The sequence below is a fragment of the Neomonachus schauinslandi genome, chromosome 5 (assembly GCF_002201575.2).
Source record: "Neomonachus schauinslandi chromosome 5, ASM220157v2, whole genome shotgun sequence".
In the NCBI taxonomy this organism is placed as follows: Eukaryota; Metazoa; Chordata; class Mammalia; order Carnivora; family Phocidae; genus Neomonachus; species Neomonachus schauinslandi.
In genome coordinates, this window is record NC_058407.1 from 154,102,573 (window position 1) to 154,130,220 (window position 27,648).

Here is a 27,648-nt window from a genome sequence, read left to right on the forward strand (position 1 = left end):
GCACGAGCAGCCGGGCCGATGCCCTGAGCCGGCTTCTCACGCTGCAGCCGGGCCCAACGTGGCACTTTGGCAGAACCCTGCCTGGCCGGGGCCGCGATTCAAACCCCCGGCGGCGCCTCGGCCAATCGCGAGCGGGCCGGCGGCCGAGCGGCAGCGACGTCGTCCAATCCTGTCTCACTGCAGGCCCGCGGGTCGCCCGGTCTCGCGGGCAAGCAGCCAATGGCGACTCCGGAAGAAACAAAGAAGGCGGGGGAAAGGCGAAGGGGTGCGGCCGAGGGCCCCGCCCTCTCCTCTGCGTTCGGTCGCTTCTGGGCCAGCGTTCCGAGTCCTGGGTGTGGAGGTGGCGGCCTCCGCGGCGCCTGTGGTGGGTGTCGGGCCGGCCAGTTAGCCGGTGGACAGGCTACGCGGGCTCGGGGGCCGGTAGTCCGGCCCTCGAGCAGTGGGCGGTTGTCGTGGGGCGCCCTTCGTGCAAGCGGAGGCGCGAAGGGTGTCGGGAGCCCGGGGTCCGCTGCCCGGCTGGCCCCTTCTGGTCTTTTGACTTCCAGATTTGCGCTCCTCGATCTGGGGAAATTAAGGGTCGGTCGGGAGTTTAGGGCTGTTAGCTGTTTTCTCCTTGATCATCTGAGCGCTCACCTCCAACCCACTGAGAGTTGTACTCACTTCCCCTGAAAAGGAGGGCCCATTTGAGTATCTAGGGGCGGAAAAGGGTGCAATTGAAGGTATCTCCTTAGAAAAAAATTACAAGCACTTTTGCACACGATTTTTAAAAGGTTCATAGATCGCCAGTTAAGTACCCGGGGTAACGACATTGCACCTGGAGGGAATTGAATGCAGCCCTAGCACTTGATGGCCAGCAGGGCAGTGAACTTCGTTCTCCACGGAGTTAAAATTGATACTGTTTGGGGGGTGCGGCTTTGACCATCATCGTGCAGACAAAACAGAGAAACTCTTACATGGGGTGACCGGAAGGTCACTGTTCTCGACCTTGGTGTAAAGGTAAAGATACGGCTGACAGAAGACGGCAGCGCTCTCTCCCATAGTAGAATGCCAAATAATAAATGTAGAAGGAATAATGGTGTTGGAAAGTAATAAAAGAGGAATGGTAAACGCAAATCCTTTTCTTCTGAATTCAGGTGTACTAAAAGGCAAAATGTTACTGATTACTTTTTATTGCTAGGTTAAAGAAGAAAGGTAGGTTAGCTTACAGCCTTTACTGCCCTAATTGTCAAAATTCAGGTAGAGATATAGTCCAGAGCCAAAAGAAAATAAAGCCAACTATCTTAATCTAAAAGTAAGTCACTACACATTGAGCTCTTTGCAAAGAGAGATGATTGGATTTAGGATTTGCTGACGGTGATTTGTGGAAGCTGAAGGGCTAGAATCAGGCATTTGACCTTCAAGAGATTCATCTCCCATAGTCACTGATCCGCAAGATTGAAAGTGCCAGCTTTTTTCTTCATGGCAAATAACTCATTGGACTCCAAATCAAATTGGTCAGTGTATTGAAACGTTCTTTCATATTCTCCTTTGAAAACAAAAAAAGAAAGATATGGAAATTTAACATTATTGATAGTTTAAAATGGCAAAAAGACAGACTTTATGTCTTTGGTGTTTGTGGGTTCTTTTTAAGGACACCTCTTGGGGAAACTTTTTTCCCTGGGAAAGTGTGAACAAAAATTGCATTGAAAAAGAGATGTTAGCTTTCGCTGCTCAAAGCCATGCTTTGGAGGGGTCTCCATCATTCTTTCATAGTCTGCTTAGTCAAAACTTAGAAGTAATCATGAACAGCCTCTTCCGTGACATTAATATTACTTGGTGTAGTAGTCGGTTAGTGAATAACAATCCAAGTTGATTCTAAAAGGAAGGGTTTGGGTTTTCATTTAATAATTCATGGGTACATTGTACACCTGCCCAGCCTAACCATTATACCGTTTTGCTATTTAAACTCTTCTGTATAAAACCTTTTGTGGTAAAGAAGAACCAGTTTCAGAAGTTTTTTGTTCCTGCTCGTAAAGATACAATATTCTTGTTTGTGTTTTGTTGCTGTAGTAAAATCAGGTAAGGAGAGTTTTTAGATAGTAGTGGTGGCTTTAAAAAAAATTGTAAGTGGTGATTTTCAGTTTGATACTGAAATAAGTACTTACTATGATGAAAATAATATAAAGCAAAATACTGGTAGTTCCTTTTGCAAATGAAAATAAGGGGGATTTGGAACTAAGGGTGATTTTACTTCCTCCTCTCCGTATATATAAACAAAGACAAGTTCAGGCTACAAGAGTTTTTCATAATGTTATTAAAACCTTATATTCACATGTTTCAGACAGGGTCGGTGCTTAACTCAAATTCTTTTTTAAAAAATTTAACTCGGGGCACCTGGGTGGCTCAGTCGGTTAAGCTGCTGCCTTGGGCTCAGGTTATGATCTCAGGGTCCTGGGATCGAGCCTCACATCGGGCTCCCAGCTCATTGGGGAGTCTGCTTCTCCCCCTTCCCCCTTCCCCCCATCATGCACTCTCTCACATAAACAAAATCTTCAAAAAAATTTAACTCGGAAAGTTTATGACCCTTTGCAAAATTCTGAGTTTATAAATACCCACCTCCTGACTTAATGATAGATCAGCTCAGAAGGTATGGCATGCTTCTTGTTTCAGCATGCCTGAAATAAAACTAAGAAAAAGAAGAGTGCCTATATTTTGGTGGACTAAATTTGTATCTTGGCTTTTGGTTCAACTGACTCCCTTGTTTTGGCCTTCTTGGCAACCCAGTCTTCAATCTTCATTCTCACTTAGGCCAAAAGTAACTCTCTAGAATGGGGTCTTCACCGGTAGTTCCAGCTTTTTCAAATCTGAGTATTACCTTTAAAGCCAAAAATATTGGCTGACCGCCACATAATGGTACTTGTACTTTTCAAGTGTTCGTGCACTGCATAATGACAAAAAAATTCAGATGGTATCTTATCATTACAACAGAATCTACAAACATTTTAAGAATAGTAGTGCACATATGAGCAAAATATTCTTTATTCAGTCTACAGACAATGCTTGGTCTGCATATGGGTTTCATAATCCCTTTTAATTGTAGGGCCCTACTTCCTATAGATTTGGAATCATTTTTGGCTCTACCCAATGCAAAGTGAAGCTCAGGGACTTAGATAATTTGGTCATTTGTTCACTCCTTGCTTGTAGCGTGCCCTCCCCTAAGAAACTGAGCAGTATAGACTGCAGTGCCTGCTTAATTCCCAAGGATTATTTAAGCAAGTAACTTCTCTTGAGTTATCTGAATATTTGTCTGTTTTGTGACTTACTAAGATTGTGCAGACCTGGCCAGATATTCCAGGAAGGTAGGGATAAAACAGAAAAATCATGGTATTATCTTCAACTATAGTCAGGGATAAAAGAAGATGAATCTGTACACACCTCTTGCTTGGCTAACCTTTTCCTATTTTCCAGTTGCATAAATCAAGTCATTGAAAGACTGAGACAATAGGCCAGATTTAAGAGGGACATATATATCAGAGCAAAGACCAGAATGTGTTCTTTCTTTTTTTTTTTTAAGATTTTATTTATTTATTTTGAGAGAGAGAGAACAAGTGCATGCAAGTGGGGGGAGGGGCAGAGAGCAAGAATCTCAAGCCCGACTAAGGACTTGATCTCACAACTGTGAGATCATGACCTGACCTGAAATCAAGAGTTGGACGCTCAACTGACTGAGCCACCCAGGTGCCCCCAGAATGTGTTATTTATTTTTATTTTTATTTTTATTGTTATGTTAATCACCATACATTACATCATTAGTTTTTGATGTAGTGTTCCATGATTCATTGTTTGTGCATAACACCCAGTGCTCCATGCAGAATGTGCCCTCTTTAATACCCATCACCAGGTTAACCCATCCTCCCACCCCCCTCCCCTCTAGAACCCTCAGTTTGTTTTTCAGAGTCCATCGTCTCTCATGGTCCGTCTACCCCTCCGATTTCCCCCCCCTTCATTCTTCCCCTCCTGCTATCTTCTTCTTTTTTTTTTCCTTAACATATATTGCATTATTTGTTTCAGAGGTACAGGTCTGTGATTCAACAGTCTTACACAATTCACAGCACTTACCATAGCACATATCCTCCCCAATGTCTATCACCCAGCCACCCCATCCCTCCCACCCCCCACTCCAGCAACCCTCAGTTTGTTTCCTGAGATTAAGAATTCCTCATATCAGTGAGGTCATATGATACATGTCTTTCTCTGATTGACTTATTTCACTCAGCATAACACCCTCTAGTTCCATCCACGTCATTGCAAATGGCAAGATCTCATTCTTTTTGATGGCTGCATAATATTCCATTGTGTATATGTGTGTGTGTGTGTGTGTGTGTGTGTGTGTGTATACACCACATCTTCTTTATCCATTCATCTGTTGATGGACATCTTGGCTCTTTCCACAGTTTGGCTATTGTGGACATTGCTGTTATAAACATTGGGGTGCAGGTACCCCTTTGGATCCCTACATTTGTATCTTTGGGGTAAATACCCAGTGGTGCAATTGCTGGATCGTATGGTAGCTCTATCTTCAACTTTTTGAGGAACCTCCATACTGTTTTCCAGAGTGGTTGCACCAGCTTGCATTCCCACCAACAGTGTAGGAGGGTTCCCCTTTCTCCGCATCCCCACCAACATCTGTCATTTCCTGACTTGTTAATTTTAGCCCAGAATGTGTTATTTCTAATATCCATCTTAGATATGTCCTTTGGGCCAAAGTTACAGTCTGTCCAGAGAAGACCAAGAATAAATATTCCAAAGCAAGTCGGTAGCTACTGAATGGTCAACTTTATACTAAGATGAAAGGTTCTATTCCTTCTGTCTGACTTTAGCTAAAGGATGTCACCTCATTGTTCCTTTTCTGTTGCACCCTCCCAAGTAGGGAGGATAATAATGCCATAGACACATCTCCTTGGCCTCTAGTTAAGCATATCCAAACTCATGGATAAATCTCGCTTTTATAACTTGGAAGAGTTATTAAAAATATATTCAAGTAGGGGCTCCTGGCTGGCTCAGTCAGAGGAGCATGTGACTCTTGATCTTAGGGTCATGGGTTTGAGCCCCATGTTGGGTGTAGAGATTACTAAAAAAAAAATTTTTTTTATAAAGATTTTATTTATTTGACAGAGAGACACAGTGAGAGAGGGAACACAACAGGGGAGTGGGAGGGGGAGAAGCAGGCTCCCTGCTGAGCAGGGAGCCTGATGCGGAGCTCGATCCCAGGACCCTGAGATCATGACCTGAGCCGAAGGCAGATGCTTAACGACTGAGCCACCCAGGTGCCCCACTAAAAATTTTTTTAAAATATATATTTTTATTCATATATATATGAATTCATATATATATATGAAAGTAAGTTACACTCTATGAAAATTAGGGTCCCTGGCAACTTCTCAAAAAATGTTGAGTGAATGGATGAGAAAGTAAAGTGTTGACTCTGGTGATAGTGGTTTTTGACTTTTACTTAACTAAAATTAAATTAGTGTCCCGTGGAATTTTGCCACCCATCACCTATTGTATGCAAACAGTGAATTTAACCATTTTCTTTTTTTTTTTTAAAACAAAAGGAAGAAGAATTCCTTTGCATGGAAAATGATACTTACAAGTATCAAACCCATTGCTTGGGCATATTCTGTGATAACATTAGGGACTGAAATGCTAAATTCTGTCTTCAGTTTCTACTATGTGAAGCTTTTTTTACATCTGTACAAGATTTCAGAAGTGGCCTTTTACCAAGCCCAGGTGAGATGGAGCCCTCATTGTTATATCACCTAGGACAGAGTTTCTCCTTCCCCACAGTTGTATGTTATTATGATTTTCCAAAGAGCTGATTCTTCACACAGCTGACTTTTCAAGAAAAGGTTATCCATGTCCAAGAGCCTCTGTTTGAGGGCAAAGAAACTGTTAAAAGATTGCCACTTAAAACATAAAAGCTTTAGAATTTAAAGGGAAAGCTTTGGTTATCTGGAAAATTCACTTATATGGAATAATTAGAATTATTATTAAGATATTCTACGTCTTGAAAAGGTCCATGGTAATCACAAATTGTATTGTAACTCATTACCAGTTATGTAGTCAGAGTGGATAGAGTTAATGGTCTTAAAACCCTTATATTTTATAATGTTACTCATTTATTACCAACAACAGTATACTTGACTTACTTAGTATTTTTTGGCATTTTGCAATGGCAAACATTGATATTTTAACCTTTCCTAATGGAATTACGTAAAACTCCGTCATGGTATATATACAGGTCATCATTCTCTGCGGAGGCATGGCCTTGTGTGCCTTATGGGGAAGCAGTTTAACATAATGACTGAAAGCAAAGATTCTGGGGTCATCTGCCTTGGCTCAGACCCTGGCTCTGTCATTAATCAGCTAGGCAAATTGATTAACTTCTGTGGTCCTCAGTTTCATTTGTAAAGTAGGGATAATTGTAGCACCCGCTTCATAGGATCATTTTAAGGATTTAATAAATTGATATAAATATTTGTACAATGCCTAAACACAAAGTGAATGCACTTTGGCTTTTGGAGTGGTATTAACCTATTGGATTATGGATATTACAGGATATACACCCCCTGCTGGTTCTCAAAGCAGTGAACTTTTCCTCCCCGCCCTCCCCGCCCCCCCTTGGTTTTTGTTACTTCCCGTTAAGTAAAAATTCAGGAGTCATTTTCATCAATATAAACCACACTAAAATAATCCTGTGTTGTTGTTTCTTTTTTCTCCTAGATGATTTTAATGATCTGGAATGCTCTTAATGACCTGACTGGGTATTTTCACAACAACTCTCAGGATGACTGCTGTTCCAGTCAACATTGTTCCGTTTTTTATGGTGCCCCTTTATACTCAGTAGCCTTCCTGCTTCCTTGGTTCCCTTGGAAATACTATCAAGAAGGTGACTGGCTTAGTGGACTTCACCTGGTGGTATCATTATGTGCTTTTGATAGCACGCTTACCTTTGTTCAGCAAGCCCAGTGTACACTGCTTGCAGAGATTTTCACGAGACACGAAAGTCGGCTTCAGCTTATTAAAATTAGCCAAATGACATCACTGGTAGGATCCACCAGTGTCCTTTTCTGTGCCCTCATCTCCGATAACATGGAAATTTTACTCAATTTTCAAGCTGTTGCTGTGGTCATTGCTATTCTTGCCGCGGCCAGCATTTACACTGGCATATACCACATGAAACACTTTGAACCTACAAGAAGCCCTGGGGAAAACCTTTTCTCAGAAAGTGAACAGGATCTCCCCTGGACCTCCGTGGTCTCATTGATGAGACAGATCTTGACTCAGAAAAACTTTCGCCTTTTTCTGATAATGAATTTCCTCCAAGTCTTCCACTTAACCTTCTTCAATAACTTCATGATGATCTTTGCAGATAATCTCATTCCTAAGGATGTTCTTCCTTCTTCCATAAGGAGCATCATGTACGGGGCAGGCTTTATTTGCCCACAGGTATGTGATGATTCTTCCTGTAACTTTCTACAGGGATAAAGGTTTAACTCTTACCTAGCTGAGGAAATTAAAAACCTGATTGTATCAGTAGTTTGACAAAATGACACACATAAGAGACTTAAAGACAATAGTCAATGATATTGCAATAATGTATGACAGATGGTAGCTACACTTAAGGTGAGCACAGCATAACATAGAGACTTGTGGAATCACTATGTTGTACACCTGACAGTAATATAACATTGTATGTCAACTGTACTTCAATTTAAAAAAGAGAGAAAGAGAGAGACCAAAGATTCAGAGCCCCAGGTGTTGCATAAGATTAGGTAGAAACATAATGGAAACAAGAAATGAAAGGAAAAAGGAAAAGAGAACTTAATGAGAGCGAAGCCACATGATATTGGAAACATTTAGCTTTTGAATTTTGTTCTCCTGAGCTTTCTCACTTAAACCGTAGCAGAGGTTTGGATGGAAATAAATGGCAATTTTACTTTACCCAGGCATTTAACGTTCCTGTAACTATTATAAGGAAAAGGGTTACTTGATCAAGAATTCTTGAAACCAGGTTTCAAAACACTTGGCTAAAAGACTGAGTCCTGGAATTCCAGAACGTTATTAAAATTCCATGCTCATGACCATTACTGGAAAGGGCATGTCCTCCTTCAAAAAGTACACCAGCCTGCTGGGTTTTTTACACCAGTTGGAGAGTTGATGAATCATATTGCTTTCCTTCACCTAAATATATCACCCCAAAATATGACTTAACCTAGGCTATGATATGGGTTTTTCCTATTTTCATAATTAAATAAGTAAAATTCATTATTCTCTTCAGAAAATAAGTCATTCTAGACAGATGAGTTTTTACTGTTTACATGTTTACATGGTTTCAAAAATATTTAAACCATGTGGGATAGAAATAGTTCTAAAATATTTTAAGTTTTGCCACACTTTCTTATGCAAAGCATACAGGATATGGTTTGTCTTTTTGAAGATTAGCTTGAGGCCTTTGTCATAGTTTGGTTACTGTATATATTGTAATAATGGTAAGTCACATTGGGTGCTTACTATGTGCCATGAACCATGCCAAGCACATTGTACACATTATCTCACCTAATCCTCACAACCACCTTCAAGGGAGAGACTCTTCTTATGCTTACAGATGAGAACAGGGAGGTTCAGAGGCATCTGCCTTTAGAATTATGCACTTTTAGATTCCGTCTCTAAAATGTACTATATTTACATGGTTAACTTAGCAGAGTGTACCAAATAGAATATCATTTTTGGGTTATCAGAACAGTCTCAGGTACTGGGTGTGCATATTGAAATGATGCTATTCCTTCAGGGTAGTTTGAAGTTTGTCAAGCTGTTTGCTCCTGTGTTCAGTGACCCAGAGTGGGGAACTGTTTGAGCTCTTGCCTGCATTATCAGATTCTAAAATATATATACATTTTTATATAAATATGTCTAATAATATATATATATATCTTCCCACTTTTAATCATGTACTTGTCTATAGTAGCTCCTCTAAGTAAAAAAAAAAAAGTTTGTTAAACTCTATGTTAAAAATAAAAAGAGTAGGGGTGCCTGGCTGGCTCAGTTGGTAAAGCATGTGACTCTTGATTTCAGCGTTGTGAGTTCAAGCCATATATTGGGTGTGGAGCCTACTTAAAATAAAAATAATAATAATGATAAATAAAAAATAAAAAGAATAGATTTTTTTCACAGCTTCATTGAGATGTAATTCACATATCATACAATTCACCCATTTAAAATGTGCAATTTGGGGCACCTGGGTGGCTCAGTTAAGCATCCAACTCTTGGTTTCAGCTCAGGTCATGATCTCAGGGTCGTGAGATGGAGCCCCACAATGGGATCCATGCTCAGCGTGGAATCTACTTGGGATTCTCTCTTCCTCTCTTCCCTTCCCCCAATTCATGTTTTCTCTCTCTCTGAATAAATAAATAAAATATTTTTTTAAAGATTTTATTTATTTATTTGAGAAAGATCTTATTTATTTATTTGAGAGAGAGAGCACAAGCCGGGTGAGGGGCAGAGAGAGAAGCAGGCTCTCTGCGGAACAGGGAGCCCCATGTGGGACTCTATCCAGGGACTCCAGGATCATGACCCCAGCCAAAGGCAGACACCAAACCAACTGAGCCTCCCAGGAGCCCAATAAATAAAATCTTAAAAAAAAAATATGTGGGGCGCCTGGGTGGCTCAGTCAGTTAAGCATCTGCCTTCGACTCAGGTCACCTGGGATTGAGCCCCATGTCTGGCTCCCTGCTCAGCGGGGAGTCTGCTTCTCCCTTTGCCCCTCCCCCTGCTCATGCTCTCCCTCCCTCTCTCTCTGTGTGTGTCAAATAAATAAATAAAATCCTTAAAAAATTTTAAAAATGTGCAATTCAGTGGTTTTTAGTATATTTACAGATATATGTAACCATCACTACAGTCAATTTTTTAACACTTCATTACCTCAAAAAAAAAAATCTCAGGGGCGCCTGGGTGGCTCAGTCGTTAAGCATCTGCCTTCCGCTCAGGTCGTGATCCCAGGGTCCTGGGATCGAGCCCTGCATCGGGCTCCCTGCTCCGCGGGAAGCCTGCTTCTCCCTCTCCCACTCCCCCTGCTTGGGTTCCCTCTCTCGCTGTGTCTCTCTCTGTCAAATAAATAAATAAAATCTTAAAAAAAAAAGTCATACCCTTTAGCTATTGCCCCCATATTTCCCTGTCCTCCCTCCCCCCAGCCCTAAGCAATCATTACTACTTTCCCTACTTATTCTGGACTTCTATATGGATGTAGCTTGTATCAATACTTTATTCCTTTTTATGACCAAATTATATGCCATTGTATAGATACACCACATTTTGTTTATCCATTCATGAGTTGATGAACATTTGGGTTATTTCCGCATTTTGACTATTCATAAGTAATGCTGCTATGAACATTAACACAACTATTTGCATGGACACACACATGTAGGAACTCTATGTTTCACATTTTGAGATACTGTCAGACTATTTTCCAAAGTGGCTGCACCATTTTATATTCCCACTGATAGTGTACTAACATTCTCCAAATCTTCACTAGCAGTTTCTACTACCTGTCTTTTTGGTTATAACCACCCTAGTGAGTGTGAATAGCATCTCACTGATGTTTTGATATGTATTTCCCTGATGGCTGATGATGTTGAGAATTTTTTCATATGCTACTGGCCATTTTATATATCCTTTGGAGAAATACCTATTCAGTTCACTTGCACAGTTTTTAATTGAGTTATTTGCCTTTTTACTGCTGAGGTGTAATAGTTCTTTGCATATTTTTGATACAATCTGTTATCAGATTTGCAAATATCATTGCAAAATTTTTGTCCCATTTGGGTTATCTTTTCACTTTTTGATGAAACTGGAAAGTGTGAGCCTTATTACTTTGTTCTCCTATTTCAAGATTGTTTTGGCTATTCTGGCTCCCTTGCAAACTCATGTGAATTTTAGAATCAGCCTGTCAATTTCTACAAAGAAGACAGCTGGGATGCTGATAGGATTGCTCTGAATCTGTAGATCAGTGTGGGTACTTTGCTATCTTAGCGATATTAAATCTTCTGACCCATGAACACAGAGTGTTTTCCATCTATTTCAATCTTTTAAAATTTCTTTCAACAATGCTTTTTAGTTTTCAGAGGATACGTTTTGCCCTTTTTTTGGGTAAATTTATTCCTAAATATTTAGATAGATATTTAGTGAAGACCTGAGGGGCTCTTTCAAAGCAAAATACATGAGCTTTACCAAGTAATTCCCATAGATGTTTTTCGTTTCCTCTTAGTTCATAGCCATGTTCTGGGTAGAGATCGCCGTACGGTTGAATTCTGATGGAGTGAAGGACTGCCATGCATCTGAGCAGATCATAACTTCTTTTTTTCTTTGTTTTTGTATTACAAAAGTAATACATGTTTTTTTTAAAGATTTTATTTATTTATTTTTGAGAGAGAGAGCACACACAAGCTGGGAAGGGGCAGAGGGAGAAGCAGGCTCCCCGCCAAGCAGGGAGCCCAACGCGGGACTTGATCCCAGGACCTTAGGATCATGACCGGAGCCAAAGGCAGATGCTCAACCAACTGAGCCACCCAGGCACCCACAAAAATAATATGTTTGCTGTAAAGATTCATGCACTATTGAAACATCCATGAGTTTTGGGTATCCTGTTTTTTAAACTTAATAAGTTATGGAAATTTCCATGTCATATGTAAATCTACTTTTTAAAAATAGCTGTGTTGGGGCAAATTACATCAGTGTTCGTAATTGAACTGTAGATGGATTTTAGGCTATTTCCGGTAGTTTTCTGTTACAAACTATGCTTAACAACTTTTTTTTTTTTAAAGATTTTATTTATTTATTTGAGAGAGAGAGAATGAGAGACAGAGAGCATGAGAGGGAGGAGGGTCAGAGTTGTTTGTCATCAACTTTTACTGAATTGTAAGTGTTCTTTACATAGTCTAGAGACAAGTCCCTTGTTGGATATATGTTCAGCAAGTACTTTCTCCCCGTCTCTCTTGGCTATACATTTTAAAACTTTTTATTGAAGTATAGTTGACACACAATGTTACATTAGTTTCAGGTATATAACGTGGTGATTCCACGCGTCTGTATGTTATGCTGTGCTCACCGCAAGCGTAGCTACCGTCTGTCACCATACAATGCCATTACAATACCCTTGGCTGCGTTCTCTATGCTGCACCTTTTATCCCCGTGACTTATTCATCTTGGCTATTACATTTTATTTTTATTTATTTTATTTTATTTTTTTAAAGATTTTATTTTATTTATTTATTCACGAGAGACAGAGAGAGAGGCAGGGGGAGAAGCAGGCTCCCAAGGAGCAGGGAGCCTGATGCAGGACTCGATCCCAGGACCCTGAGATCATGACCTGAGCCGAAGGCAGACGCCCAACCATCTGAGCCATCCAGGCGCCCTTGGCTATTACATTTTAAGGGAAGCATGGCCAAAAGATTTCAACAATCCCTTTTCTCAAACCCTCAAACTAACATGAATTTCTGTTGATCTCAATAAAAAATCATTATAAAGTGGAAACCCGAAGTTGCTATAAGTATATTCTTAATTTCCAGAGAAGTGACACTTACATAAATTATTGGGGTAAAAAGAAAAAAATGACAGCTGATTGGAATTTGTTGTTTTTATTATTTATTTGTCTAAGTCACTTTAACTGTTGGGTATAGTGATGAAGGATAAGCACCATATTTTCATTTTCTCAGGCTGTCTTCTCAGGGCTTTCTTTTTGAGGAGTTGAATAGTTGAAAGGAGAAAAGAACGAACACATGCTCGTTCTCTCTAATAAGTGTTTTATTTTTTTTTAAAGATTTTTTATTTATTTATCTGAGAGAGAGAATGGGAGACAGAGAGCATGAGAGGGAGGAGGGTCAGAGGGAGAAGCAGGCTCCCCGCCGAGCAGGGAGCCCGACGTGGGACTCGATCCCGGGACTCCAGGATCATGACCTGAGCTGAAGGCAGTTGCTTAACCAACTGAGCCACCCAGGCTGTGACTCTTCCACATCCCATTCCCCTCAGAGAAGCAGGATAGTAAATGGGTTAAGAGCATGGAGTCTGCCAGGGAGGAGTCCCGCTCTCCTCTTACAAGCTATGTGACCCTGGGTAAGTTACTCAAACATTCTGTGCCTCAGTTCCCTCATCCGTAACATGAGAATAAAAATAATGCCTAATGAATAGAATTATTATGAGGATTAATTGACTCAAAATATACAAAGTACTTAAATGGTTCCTGGCACAAACTAAACACTCTAGAAATGTTAGCTTTTTTTTTTTTTTTTAAGATTTTGTTTATTTTTATTTTTATTTATTTGACAGAGAGAGAGAAACAGCATGAGAGGGGATAGGGTCAGAGGGAGAAGCAGGCTCCCCGCTGAGCTGGGAGCCAGATGTGGGACTCGATCCCGGGACTCCGGGATCATGACCTGAGCCGAAGGCAGTCGCTTAACCAACTGAGCCATTATTAAGACTTGATGCGGCAAATATTTTATTTGATTTTCACTGCAAGCACACACTGATTTTATCTGTTTTGATTTAGGCTTCTTTGGCATAGGTTTGCCAACACTTATGCTGAGATACACTGTTCACAAACTCCTACTCAATAAACATGAACAGAGAGCCAAAACCCTCAGTTTGTAGAAGACTTGATTTTAGTAAGTGAAAAAGCAGTCTCTCTCAACATTTTATCATTTATATCATTGGCTCATATCTTTTTGTATATTGGGCATTATAATAATAACTAACAATTGAGAACCTTATATGTTGAGTATGTGCTAGATGAGAGAGAGAGACAAGATAGACAGTGAGAGACAGAGACGCACAGAGAGAGTGTTAGTTGGAGGAAATGTCCCTTAGGTAAAATAACTTGTCTATGATCACACAGCTGGTAAAGTAACAAAGTTGAATTCAAACCAAGGGACGTCTGATTTCAAAATCTTTCACTTTCTACTCTACCACATATTTCTTATATTATTATAATTTCTTGTGCGTGCGGTTTTTTAAAAAGATTTTATTTATTTGTTTGTCGGAGAGAGAGAGCACATTAGCAGGGGGAGTGGCAGGCAGAGGGAGAAGCAGGCTTCCCGCTGAGCAGGGAGTCAGATGTGGGGCTCTGTCCCAGGGCCCTGGGATCATGACCTGAGCCAAAGGCAGACACTTAAAGACTGAGCCACCCAGGTGCCCATAATTTCTTATGTTTTGTATACTCTTGTATTAGGGACCAAGAGCAAGCAGCCTCATTTCAATATGTGGAAATGTGTGATTTTACAATATTATTATTATATGGAGGGCTATAATGGGACTTGCTGGGGTGTTCTATGTATTTTCTCTTACAGAACTCTTAAGAAATGCCTTGGATCACATCAGTCACTGAGCCATTGTCTTTAGTATCCAGAAAATGAGTTCTTGTTCCTTGAAAGTAGAGAAGTAAGCCAAAAAGTTAGTTAGGGGGAAAAAACCCTTTTGTTTATTACAGTACATTTGTATTCTACTTACATTTATTCAAAATTCTCGTGTAATGTATGTACATTTGGTTAGTGAAAACTTTTCAAGGCTAAACAGTGTACTTTTTAATTGAAAACAAAGAATACCTTCTGATCTTTGTTAATGTACATATGTATATTTAGCACAAACTTTTCACTCTAGAACAATGAACTTTCTCAATGATAGCTTGAAATGCAGAAAAAAATGTTAAGTCTGAGCTCTCAACATGAGCCTGTTAGAATTATGAAAATATGTAAGATTAGGCAAGAAACAAAACCCAAAGAAATGTGGATAGAATCATAAACTATTATTTATGGTACTTGATTTTGGCTAAAAATTACATTTCAGATATATTACAGTAAGAACAATAGAAATATATATTCACTTATTCAATAAATATTGTTTTACCTACTGTATGCTGGGTAAATTCTGGGCTTTAATCCCAAATCTTAAAATCTGGATTTATATTAGATTTTAATTGGACTTTTCACATTACCATAAAGCAATGTTGATTGTTTCTCTCTCTTTTTTAAGATTTATTTTTTTTAAAGATTTTATTTATTTATTTAATTGACAGAGAGAGAGAGAGAGACTGTGAGAGAGGGAACACAAGCAGGGGGAGTGGGAGAGGGAGAAGCAGGCCTCCAGCCAAGCAGGGAGCCCGATGCGGGGCTTGATCCCAAGACTCTGGGATCATGACCTGAGCCGAAGGCAGTCACTTAACCAAGTGAGCCACCCAGGTGCCCCTAAGATTTATTTATTTATTTTAGAGAAAGAGTGTGCCAGTGGGGTAGGGGAGGGGCACAGAAAGAGGGAGAGGGGAAGTAGACTCCCCGCTGAGTGCAGAGCCCATCGCAGGGCTCCATCCCAGAGATCATGACCTGAACAGAAATCAAAAGCCAGACACTTAACAGACTGAGCCACCCAGGCACCCCATGTTGATTGTTTCTAAGCGATGGATTCTTTCATATGGTTGGTTTTAGTAAAATCTCTTCATATTAGTGTGAAAATGAAAATGTAGGAAACCATTTTCAGGTTTGTTCGTTTTATAGGAAATAATAGCTGTTTCTTTGTTATTATGGAATATTACTATCCTTAGTCAATTTTTATGGATATATATGAGTAATAGCATTTCTAGTCACAATAGACAATATTACTTGTGCGTTTCAACTGATATTACAATTCAGAAGCAAATTTTTTGCTGAGAACATTTACTTTGTCATCAGCAAGAGTAAGCCCAATTCATGGTGTTCCAACTTATTAACACTATGTCACTCTGTTTCCATTTCAATGCCTTGTACTTATCAGTCAGTCCTGGCTGAAGAAGTTTGGTTACTATAAAATTATCTTAATTTCTTTCTACCTAGAAGGAACAGCCTCCATTGTCATGTTATTTCTCGGACAGCAATATTATTACTTTTTGGCTCTTTATGTCACTATTATCATGTAAGTAAATGCCAGTGCCAATCCCCAAATTACACTAGGATTTTTTTTTAAATTTTTTTTAAAAGATTTTTTATTTATTTGATAGAGAGAGACACAGCGAGAGAGGGAACACAAGCAGAGGGAGTGGGAGAGGGAGAAGCAGGCTTCCCGCGGAGCAGGGAGCCCGATGCGGGGCTCGATCCCAGGACCCTGGGATCATGACCTGAGCCGAAGGCAGACACTTAATGACTGAGCCACCCAGGAACCCCTACACTAGGATTTTTTTTTTTTTTTAGAGGGGGCAGGGGCAGAGGGAGAAGGAGACAGAGAATCTTAAGCTGGCTCCCCACCCAGCGCAGAGCCTGATGCAGGGCTTGATCTCAGGACCCTGAGATCATGACTTGAGCTGAAACCAAGAGTCAGACACTTAACTGACTGAGCCACCCAGGCACCTCTCACAGCTTCTTTTTTCAAGTTATTTCATACATTAGATTTTGTAGTAAAGTTCCTCTTTTTAATCCATTAAAGTGCATCATTTAGTAAATGCTGCTGCCAAGTAAGGATCTTGCCCCCAAATATGTTCTTTGTCTTTGTCCCCATCTTGGGAAATGGCCCTATAGTCTGCCTAGGCATCCAAGTCAGCAACTTTGTCTTTGTCTTCTCTTTCTTCTTTGTCTCCTACGTCCAATATGCTATCAATTTAATAGTAGTTTTATTTTCCTAATATGTCCTGAATCCATCCCTTCTCTGCTCCCATTGCCATTCCTTTAGCTCAGGTCCTCATCCTCTCAGATGGAGTAGTATACGGCCTCCCAGATGGTACCCTTGTCTCCAGTCCCTCCAAACCCTTCCTCCACACTGCTCCTAGAAGAACATGTCATTCCTTTGCTTAACAATCTTAAGTGGCTTCTCACTGCTTTCAAGATAGAATCCAAATGATGACAGATGAGGCCTTTTGTTATATAGTCCCTGTTTACTTCTTCATCCTCATTTTTTATTACTCTTCCAGTTTCACTGTACTCCACACCAAACAGGAATACTTCGTAGTTCCTGGTTCAAATACCTCATGTCAACATGCAGCATTCTGTGCCTGGAAAGCTGTTCACCATTTCCTGCCTGGCTCTCTCCTGGTGTTTCTGAAGGCTACAGCTCAGGGATGTGCTTCTCTGAAAAGCCTTCCTTGATGTCCTCATCTGGATTAGGTGTCCCTCCTGCATGACTCCCATGCCCTCTGCTTATCTGTGCTGGAGTGTTTACTCCCCTGCCTGGGACTGCCTGTGGCCTCCACTGGACTGAGCTTATTGTGAGTAGGGTCTAGTCTCTTATCGCTGTGGCCCCATTACCTAGTACAGTTCCTACAAATAGTTGATCATTAGAAAATGTGTTTTGGGTGGAGAAACTAATAATCCTACCCCAGGTCCCTGTTGGAACAATTTGAGAAAATGTTCATGAAGATTTATTTGCATTTTAAACAGATTGGTAGTGGAGAGTAGAGTAACTAACTCAAAGGATTGAATCTCGGCAGAATTTCATGAACCTCACATAGATAACTATTCTATAAGTATATAATGGTGGCTCTGCCTATATCATATTTAAAATGACATTTTTAAAAGATTTTATTTTTTAAGTAAACTCAACACCCATCGTGGGGCTTGAAGTCATAACCCTGAAATCAAGAGTTGCATGCTCTATTGACTGAGCCAGCTAGGCACTCCCCCCCAAAATGACATTTTTATAGTGATTTTTAGAATGAAAATTTTTTTGCCTTTTTTTTTTACTTAAACTATTCCCCCATTTTTATTCTCCTATTATGATAGGAGAAAATGTTATATGTTCTTTTACAGTTCTTAATTTATCCCATTCTCGATAGCAAGAGAAAAGTGTCTGATTAATTTCCCTAGCCTGTTTTGTTCTTTAGAATCAGCCCATAATTTAATCAGCTTAAATGAGAAGGTAGTCATTTGGGAATGAGGAAACAGCATAAAACCATTTTTAAAAATACAGACTTAACTATAGAGAACAAAGTGATGGTTATGGGGAGGTGGGAGGAGGTTGAATAGGTGAGATGGGGATTAAGGAGCGCATTTGCTGTGATGAGCACCAGGTGTTGTATGGAAGTGTTGAATCACTAAATTGTACACCTGAAACTAATATTACACTGTATGTGAACTCACTGGAATTTATTTATTTATTTTATTTTATTTTATTTTTTTAAAGATTTTATTTATTTATTTGAGACAGAGAGAATGAGAGACAGAGAGCATGAGAGGGAGGAGGGTCAGAGGGAGAAGCAGACTCCCTGCCGAGCAGGGAGCCCAATGCGGGACTCGATCCCGGGACTCCAGAATCATGACCTGAGCCGAAGGCAGTCGCTTAACCAACTGAGCCACCCAGGCGCCCTGAACTCACTGGAATTTAAATAAAAACTAAAAAAACCCCAAATCATTATTTATTTATTTTTTAAAGATTTAATTTATTTTTTGGTCAGAGAGAGAGAGCAAACAGATGAGGCACGAGGCAGAGGGAGAAGCAGACACATATTTTGTGTATTATATATATTATATACTGTATTCTTACAATAAAGTAAGCTAGAAAAAAAAAGTGTGAATAAGAAAATCATCATAAGGAAGAGAAAATACATTTATAGTACTGTACTGTATTTATTCAAAAAAGTTCCCATATAAGTGGACCCATGCTGTTCAAACTTGTGTTATTTGAGGGTTAAATGTACTATAAAATAAAGATATATTAGGCACACACTTCTATCCCCCTCAAATATTATATAGATATGAATACATACTTCTCTTTTAAAAATGAACTAACCGGGGTGCCTTGGTGGCTCAGTTGGTTAAGTGTCAGCCTTTGGCTCAGGTCATGATCTCAGGGTCCTGGGATCGAGCCCCGCATCGGGCTCCCTGCTCCGTGGGGGGCCTGCTTCTCCTCTCCCTCTGCCTGCCCCTCTGTCTGCGCTCTGCCTACTTGTGCTCTATCAAATAATAATGAGTCAACTGTACATTATTTCATTTTTCTTTCTTACAAACAAAATTTCAGCTGTCATTTGATGTTTGGTTTTTTTTTTTAAACAAAATCTGTGCCTCCTAGTTATATGCATATTTTATATGTATATTTTAAAATTGCTTCTAGGGTGATTGTGCAAGCTTCTTTTCGCTTGTTTAACCTGCCACTAGCTGATATGGTCGATGCAGATTTACTGAAGTTCAGTCAGCAGTAAGTACATTTATTCAAATATTAGCTACAAGAATATCACGTGGAGGCAGGACCTATCAGAGTCTGCCTGTTACATTACCACTACAAATCATGTATCTAAGAGACGATCATAAGACGCATCATTGGGAATTAGAGAGCAGAACATAATAGGATATTCATAATTGTTTGCCCTGGGCAACTTTCCCCTGCCTTTGAAAGGGCATCATAATTTTTTATCCCTCAGGTTCACACAACCAATGCTACAACAGGATTAGATCTCAGAAACCAAAGTGAAATCTCAGATAGCTTTATGTTCTACCTATTGCTGTATGCCTTATTATACTGGATGTTAAGGCAAAGTGGCCTTTGCTCTGTAAGAATTAAAATTAAAAATAAAAAAAAGGTCCGTCTTATCTTTTTTTACTTGAAAAACCGTAAGCTGCTGCTGGTGAGAGGTTTTGTTCTTTGGTATGGTGTTAAGCTGTAAAATTCACTTGATTGGTAATGTTTTCTGACATGTGCCCTATTTACAGATTAGAGAGGAATGTGTTATTTTAACATAGGTACATTCTTTATCAGCTCTGTGGAAACATTGAGACAGCATGGGCTCTTTTTTTTTAAATGAAATTTATGTTGAGGAAAGCTTTGCCAATCCAGCTGCTTGATTTCCACTTTACATAATTCGTTTCCTGTTTCAGGGTTTTGTTACTAAGTTATGTTTGGGTTGATAAGCAAGATGCTGAACTCCATACAGTGCAGGACCATATCCTCACCAGTGTCTGGAAAAGTGACTGGCTCAAATCACTTTTTTAAAATGACTAATTTAACAAGAAGAAACTTCAGTAGACATCTTACAACTCTCAAATTCTTTTTTTTTTTTTTAAGATTTTATTTATTTGCCAGAGAAAGAGAGCACAAGCAGGGGGAGTGGCAGAGGGAGAAGCGGACTCCCCACTGAGCAGGAAGCCCAACATAGGGCTCAATCCCAAGACATTGGGATCATGACCTGAGCCGAAGGCAGACACTTAACCGACTGAGCCACCCAGGCACCCCTCTCAAATTCTTTTTGAATGAGACTGGAAACAAGTAAATAAAATGTCTCAAACAGTTGGAAAGAAAAGGGCACCAACATTTACCACATGCCAATGTGTACAAGCATTACGTGGCTTTTGCTCATTCAAGTCTCACCCCAGCCTTGTATGGTAGATATTATTTAAATATGTACTGATTGCCTCCTAATGTGTCAGGCATTGTGGTAAATGCTGCAGATACAATGTAAGAGGCCTTGTAACAGATTCCCTCTAAAACATACTCTCTCTCTCTTTTTTTTTAATTTTTAAAAAAGTTTACTTATGTATGTATGTATTTATTTATTTTAGAGAGAGAGCACGCAAGCAGGCGGAGGGTAGTGAGCAGAAGGGAAGAGGGAGAGGGGGAAAGAATCCCTAGTAGATTTCATGCTAAGTGCAGAGCCCAATGTGGGGCTTAATCTGACAACCCTGAGATCATGACCTGAGCCAAAACCAGGAGTTGGACGCCCAATGAACTGAGCCGCTCAGGTGTCCCTTTAGCTTATAAAGTAATCTCTGCACCCAACGTGAGGCTCAAAGTCATGACCCTGAGATCAAGAGTTGCATGCTCCACCAACTGAGCCAGCCCGGTGCTCCTAAAACATACTCTTTATGTACATGGCATGCTGTATGCTTTTGACAAGTGGCTACTCTGGAGGATACCTCTGCTTTTCTGGCAGCATAAGTTGTATCCTTACTTCATGATCCTGGGGTCCTGGGATTGAGTCCCGCATTGGGCTCCTGGCTCAGCCTGCTTCTCCCTCTGCCTGTGTCTGCCAGTCCCCCTGCTTGTGTGTGCTCTCTATCTATCCATCCGTCAAATAAATAAAATCTTTGAAAAAATTAAGTTGTATCCTTACCAAGAGTTAGTCCTTTTTGTTTTAAATCTGTTCATGTCAGCTGCAAATGTTATTATAATGACAGTATTTAATTGCGTAGGATCTATAAGGGTGAGATGAAAGTTATCTCTATGGAAACTAAGTTGAATGCTTTATAAAGATTAGACAAAGGTAAGATGTAAAAAAAATACTATTAGATCTGATGTGATGAGAACTATAAATGTCTTGAGGGAAAGTCATAAAAACCTAAAGCTATCATGTTCTCAGATTGCCTTGTAAACAACTTGAGGTTCTCTCTGTAATTGGCAGTAGAAACTGTAGATCATGTAATATGGATACTGTCCTTGGGAGAAAGATGGCACAGTACTTTCACCCATGGGCCCATACTCAAAGGAAAAACCCAAAGAAAAGACTGATGAATGAGTACATTTCACTTAAAACAGAATAGTTAACATCTCTTCTTCTAAAAAGGATTGTTTTGCTCTAGCTGATTGTTGACTGTCCTGATCATATCAGATAAGAACTTAATACAATGGGGGCGCCTAGGCGGCTCAGTCAGTTAAGCATATGCCTTCGGCTCATGTCATGATCCCAGGGTTGGGATTGAGCCCCACGCTGGCCTCCCTGCTCACCTGGGAGCCTGTTTCTCCCTCTGCCTGCCGCTTCCCCTGCTTGTGCTCTCTCCCTCTCTCTCTCTGTCAAATAAATAAAATCTTAAAAAAAAAAAACCCAACTTAATACAATGAGCCAAAATAGACGTAGCCCTTACCCTGTGGTACTGACAGCCTAGTGGGGAAGATAGACAGCAATTGTATTACAATATTATATTATCATACAACCATAATTATCCTCATTTTCAAGAAACTAAGACTCATGAGAGGGGTTAACTTTCCCAAGGTAATATAACCATCAGATTGAAGGACTGGGAGTGAAACCCAAGTTCTTCCCATCAAACCATACTTCCTCCAATTCTCTTGCCTCATCTTTCTTCCCTTTCTTTTTCTTTCCCTTCCTCCCCCTTTTCTTGCCTTTTCTTCTCTTTTTCCTCCTTGGTTGCAAGGTTTCCACCATTAGTGGAAATATGACAGGATTTCAGTTTATTCAGTCAATGCACTGGATTTATTGATTTTTATATGACATAACTTAATTATCAAAAATGATATGGCAGGATTCTTACTTAGAACACATTTAAGTAACCCTTCATGAAACCTGGGCTGAGAAACTTAAGTGTGAATCCCAGCTCTACTACTTACTAGCTGTGTGACTGTGGACAAGTCCATCTATTCTCCCATCTCTAAAATAGGAGTGACAATGTCTTCCTCATAGCATTGTTGTGGGTTTTACAATTTTTTTTAAGTAGCCTCCTGCCCAATGTGGGACTTGAACTCATGGACTGAGCCAGCCAGGCACCCCTGTTGTGGGGTTTAAATGACTTAACACAGGACAGGGCATATACAGCTCTCGCTTATCAACCACTTGAGTCTAGCTGTGTCTCTCTTTGATCTGTTTCTTCATTGAAAGAGTTTGGTTCTTCTAGCTCTATAACCACTATCACTGAGAGGTTAACATTCTATAACTACTATACTATTTCTACTATTGTCTGGTTAGGGTCAAGGAGGACTTATGACAAAAAGGTCCTTGATATATATATATATCAAGGTCCTTGATATATATATATATATATATATATATATATATATACACACACACACACACACACACACACACACACACACACACATACACGCTGTGTGATACAGACCCATGCTATCTTTGTCTGTTTCAGGTTACCCCTTTCCTCAATGGTTTTTGGCATCAATGCTTTGTTTACAAAACCAGCTCAGTCTTTAGCTCCCATGATGATACTCTCTAAGCTAAAAGAGTATGGATATGGAAACCCAGATAAAAGGTAGAGTAAAAATGCCTTTGAAATAATATAAAGGAAATATGAAAGCAAACTCAGACGTTTACACTGATTACTAGGCAGTTATCTTGGACTTTGGATATTATTAGTCATTAATTCTCAGATTTCAAGTAAGCTATAACAGAGAGTATTAATGTCAAAGAAATTTTCATAGGAGTATCTTTAAGGATGTTCCTTAAAGGATACTACAAATGTCTATATAATTCACACTAAACTACATTTGATTGTTTTTATCTTTTTATCTAAGTCATTTATTCACGAATGTTTCTGAGGGCATGCTACTATCTGCCAGGTTTAAAAGTGCTGGGTATACAAGATGAATGAGGAGCTTCCAAGGAGCCCCACAGATTATAAAACACTGTGATAAGGGCTCTACCAGGAGCATAAAATGGGGCACTGTGGTCATACAGAGAAGAGATTTCTCCTTCAGTCTCCCTGGACAAGGGAGCACCTCTGAGAAGTGAGCTGAGTTTTGGAGGTTGAGTTGGATTTCCCCTACTGAACACTGAAGAACATCATTCCAGGCAGAAAAAACAGCATGGAAAATGTCTGGAAGCATGAGAGAACTCTTAATAAGCTATTCATTTATTCACTCAACAAATGTCATTGAGAGCCTACCATGTCCTATGCTCTGTGATAGGGTCAGTGAATGGCAGTGAACAAACCAACAGAGATCTCTGTCCTCATAGACTTAGTTCTAACAGGAGACATGCAGACAAAAATTAAATAAAATATGTAGTGTGTTAGCTGGCAATAAGTTTTTTTGGTGAAAAATAAAATAAGACAGGGAATAAGAAAGGTTGGGGAAAGCTGCATTTTTAATTCGAGTGATAGAAGGTCCCGGGAGGTGACATTTGAATAAATGCAGGGAATTGGGAGGACACCATGGAGGCCCTCTGGGGGAAGAGTGTTCCTGGCAGAAAACACAGCAAGTGTAAAAGGATAGAGGGATACCATGCCTGGCTTTCTAGATCTCACAAGGAAGAAGTAAGCACGAGGGAGGCCACGTCTTGTAGGTCCTTGCAGCCCTGCTTTGTTACTTTGGTTTCACTGTGAGATAAATGGTGGTAGTGAGGCAGTGGAAGATTAATTTATTTTTTATTTATTTGCTTTATTATTTTTAAAAAAGATTTTATTTATTTATTTGAGAGAGAGAGAGCACATGCAAGCAGTGGGAGGGGTAAAGGGGGAGGGAAAGGGAGGGGGAAAGAATCTCAAGCCGACTCACATTGAGTGCAGAGCCTGATCTCAGACCCTGAGATCATGACCCTGAGATCATGACCTGAGCTGAAACTAAGAGTTGGTCGCTCAACCTACTGAGTCACCCAGGTGCCCCTATTTGCTTTATTTTTTAGAGCAGTTTTAGAAAATTGAGCAAAAAGTACAGAGCTTCTCTATATTCTCTGTCCTCCACCAGATACAGCCTCCCCACATCAACATCCACCCCCTTTCCAGAGTGGTACATTCGTTACAATCAATGAAGCTACACTGACATATCATTATCACCCAAAGTCCATGGTTTACATTTGGGTTCACTCTTGGTGTTGTACATTCTGTGGGTTTTGATGAATGTATCCACCATTACAGTGTCATAGAGAATAGTTTTACTGCCCTAAAAATCCCCTGTGCTCCACCTATTCATCCCACCCTTCCCTCTAACGCTAACGACAAGGGTATTTTTACTGTCTCCATGATTTGCCTTTCTTAGGATGTCAGATAGTTGGAATCATATAGTATGTAGCCTTTTCAGATAGATTTCTTTCACTTAGTAATATGCATTTATGTTTCCTCCATGTCTTTTCATGGCTTGGTAAATTATTTCTTTTTAGTACTGATTAATATTCCATTGTCTGGATGTATAATTTATTTATATATTCATCCACTGAAAGACACCTTGGTTGCTTCCCAAGTTTTGGCAGTTGTGAATAAAGCTGTTTAAACATCCATATGCAGGTTTTTATGTGGATATATGTTTTCTCCTTTGGGTAAATACCAAGGAGCACAGTTGCTGAATTGTATGGTAAGAGTATGTCTAGTGTTGTAAGAAACTGCCAAACTGTCTTTGAAAGTGGCTGTACCATTTTGAATTCCCATCAGCAAAGAAATAAAGAGTTATTGCTCCACATTCTCATCAGCATTTGGTGTTGTTAATGTTTTGGACTTTAGCCATTTTAATAAGTGTTTATCTCATTTTAATTTGCAGTTTCCTAATGCCTTAATGATGTGGAACATCTTTTCATATGCTTGTTTGCCATTTGTATGTCTTTGGTGAGGTGTCCAGGTCTTTTGCCCATTTTTTAATCAAGTTGTTCATTTTCTTATTGTTGAATTTTAAGATTTCTTTGCATATTTTGGATAACAATCCTTTATCAGGTATGCCTTTTGCAAATATTTTCTTCCAGTCTATGGTTTGTCTTCTCATTCTCTTGACATTGTCCTTAGCAGAGCAGAAGTTTTTAATTTTAATGAAACCCAGTTTATCAATTATTTCATTTTTTTAAATTAACATATAATGTATTATTTGTTTCAGGGATGCAGGTCTGTGATTCATCAGTCTTACACAATTCATCATAGCACATACCCTCGCCATGTCCATCACCCAGATACCCCATCCCTCCCACTCCCCTCCACTCCAGCAAACCTCAGTTTGTTTCCTGAGATTAAGAGTCTCTTATTTTTTGTCTCCCTCTCTGGTTTTGTCCCATTTCATTTTTTCCTCTTCCCCCACGATCCTCTGCCTTGTTTCTTGATTCCACATATCAGCGAGATCATATGATAGTTCTCTTTCTCTGATTGACTTATTTCGCTTAGCATAATACCCTCTAGTTCCATCCATGTCATTGCAAATGGCAAGATTTCATTTTTTGATGGCTACATAATATTCCAATATATACCCCACATCTTCTTTATCCATTCATCTATCGATGGACATCTAGGTTTCTTCCATAGTTTGGCTTTTGTGGACATTGCTGCTATAAACATTGGGTGCATGTGCCCCTTCGGATCACTACATTTGTATCTTTGGGGTAAATACCCAGTAGTGCAATTGGGGTGCATTGGAGTGCATGTGCCCCTTTGGATCACTACATTTGTATCTTTGGGGTAAATACTCAGTAGTGCAATTTCTGGGTCATAGGGTAGCTCCTTTTTTTGAGGAACCTCCATACTGTTTTCCAAAGTGGCTGCACCAGCTTGCATTCCCACCAACAGTGTAAGAGGGTTCCCCTTTCTCTGCATCCTCGCCAACATCATTCCTTTCCTGACTTGTTAATTTTAGCCATTCCGACTGGTGTGAAGTGGTATCTCATTGTGGTTTTGATTTGTGTTTCCCTGATGCTGAGTGATATTGAACACTTTCTCATGTGTCTGTTGGCCATTTGGATGTCTTCTTTGCAGAAATGTCGGTTCATGTCTTCTGCCCATTTCTTAATTGGATGATTTGTTCTTTGGGTGTTGAGTTTGATTAAGTTCTTTATAGATTCTGAATACTAGCCCTTTATCTGATATGTCATTTGCAAATATCTTCTCCCATTCTGTCGGTTGTCTTTTAGTTTTGTTGACTGTTTCCTTTGCTGTGCAAAAGCTTTTTATCTTGACGAAGTCCCAGTAGTTCATTTTTGCCCTTGCTTTCCTTGCCTTTGGCGATGTGTCTAGCAAGAAGTTGCTGCGGTTGAGGTCGAAGAGGTTGCTGCCTGTGTTCTCCTCAAGGATGTTGATGGATTCCTGTCTCACATTTAGGTCTTTCATCCATTTTGAGTCTATTTTTGTGTGTGGTGTAGGGAAATGATCCAGTTTCATTCTTCTGCATGTGGCTGTCCAATTTTCTCAACACCATTTGTTGAAGAGAGACTCTTTTTTCCATTGGACATTTTTTCCTGTTTTGTCGAAGATTAGTTGACCATAGAGTTCAGAGTCCATTTCTGGGCTCTCTATTCTGTTCCATTGATCTGTGTCTGTTTTTGTGCCAGTACCACACTGTCTTGATGGTTACAGCTTTGTAACAGAGTTTGAAGTCCGGAATTGTGATGCCACCAGCTTTGCTTTTCTTTTTCAACATTCCTCTGGCTATTTGGGGTCCTTTCTGGTTCTGTACAAATTTTAGGATTATTTGTTCCATTTCTGTGAAAAAAGTTGATGGTATTTTGGTAGGGATTGCATTAAATATGTAGATTGCTCTAGGTAGCCTAGACATTATAACAATATTTGTTCTTCCAATCCATGACCATGGAACGTTCTTTCATTTCTATGTGTCTTCCTCAATTTCTTTCATGAGTATTCTATAGTTTCCTGAGTACAGATTCTTTGTCTCTTAGATTTATTCCTAGGTATCTTATGGTTTTGTTTTGTTTTTTTTATTTTTTTATTCTTTTTTTTTTTTTAATTTTTTTTTATTCTTATGTTAATCCCCATACATTACATCATTAGTTTTAGATGAAGTGTTCCATGATTCATTGTTTGTGCATAACACCCAGTGCTCCATGCAGAACGTGCCCTCCTCAGTACCCACCACCAGGCTAACCCATCCTCCCCACCCCCCTCCCCTCTAGAACCCTGTTTGTTTTTCAGAGTCCATCGTCTCTCATGGTTCGTCTACCCCTCCGATTTCCCCCGCTTCATTCTTCCCCTCCCGCTACCTTCTTCTTCTTCTTTTTTTTTT

At 39.8% G+C, this 27,648-nt stretch overlaps 1 protein-coding gene across 1 annotated transcript in view; it reads left to right on the forward strand.

Annotated features, from left to right (window-relative positions):
- The first annotated feature begins 5,619 nt into the window (after positions 1–5,619).
- Positions 5,620–27,648, forward strand: part of LOC110577529 (transmembrane protein 180-like) — a 38,056-nt gene continuing 16,027 nt past the window's right edge. The window contains exons 1-5 of the mRNA XM_021686863.1: positions 5,620–5,769; positions 6,763–7,484; positions 15,814–15,972; positions 19,096–19,179; positions 22,854–22,976. Of these exons, the coding sequence (XP_021542538.1) occupies positions 5,620–5,769; positions 6,763–7,484; positions 15,814–15,972; positions 19,096–19,179; positions 22,854–22,976 (1,238 nt within the window). The remainder of the gene's footprint in view (positions 5,770–6,762; positions 7,485–15,813; positions 15,973–19,095; positions 19,180–22,853; positions 22,977–27,648) is intronic.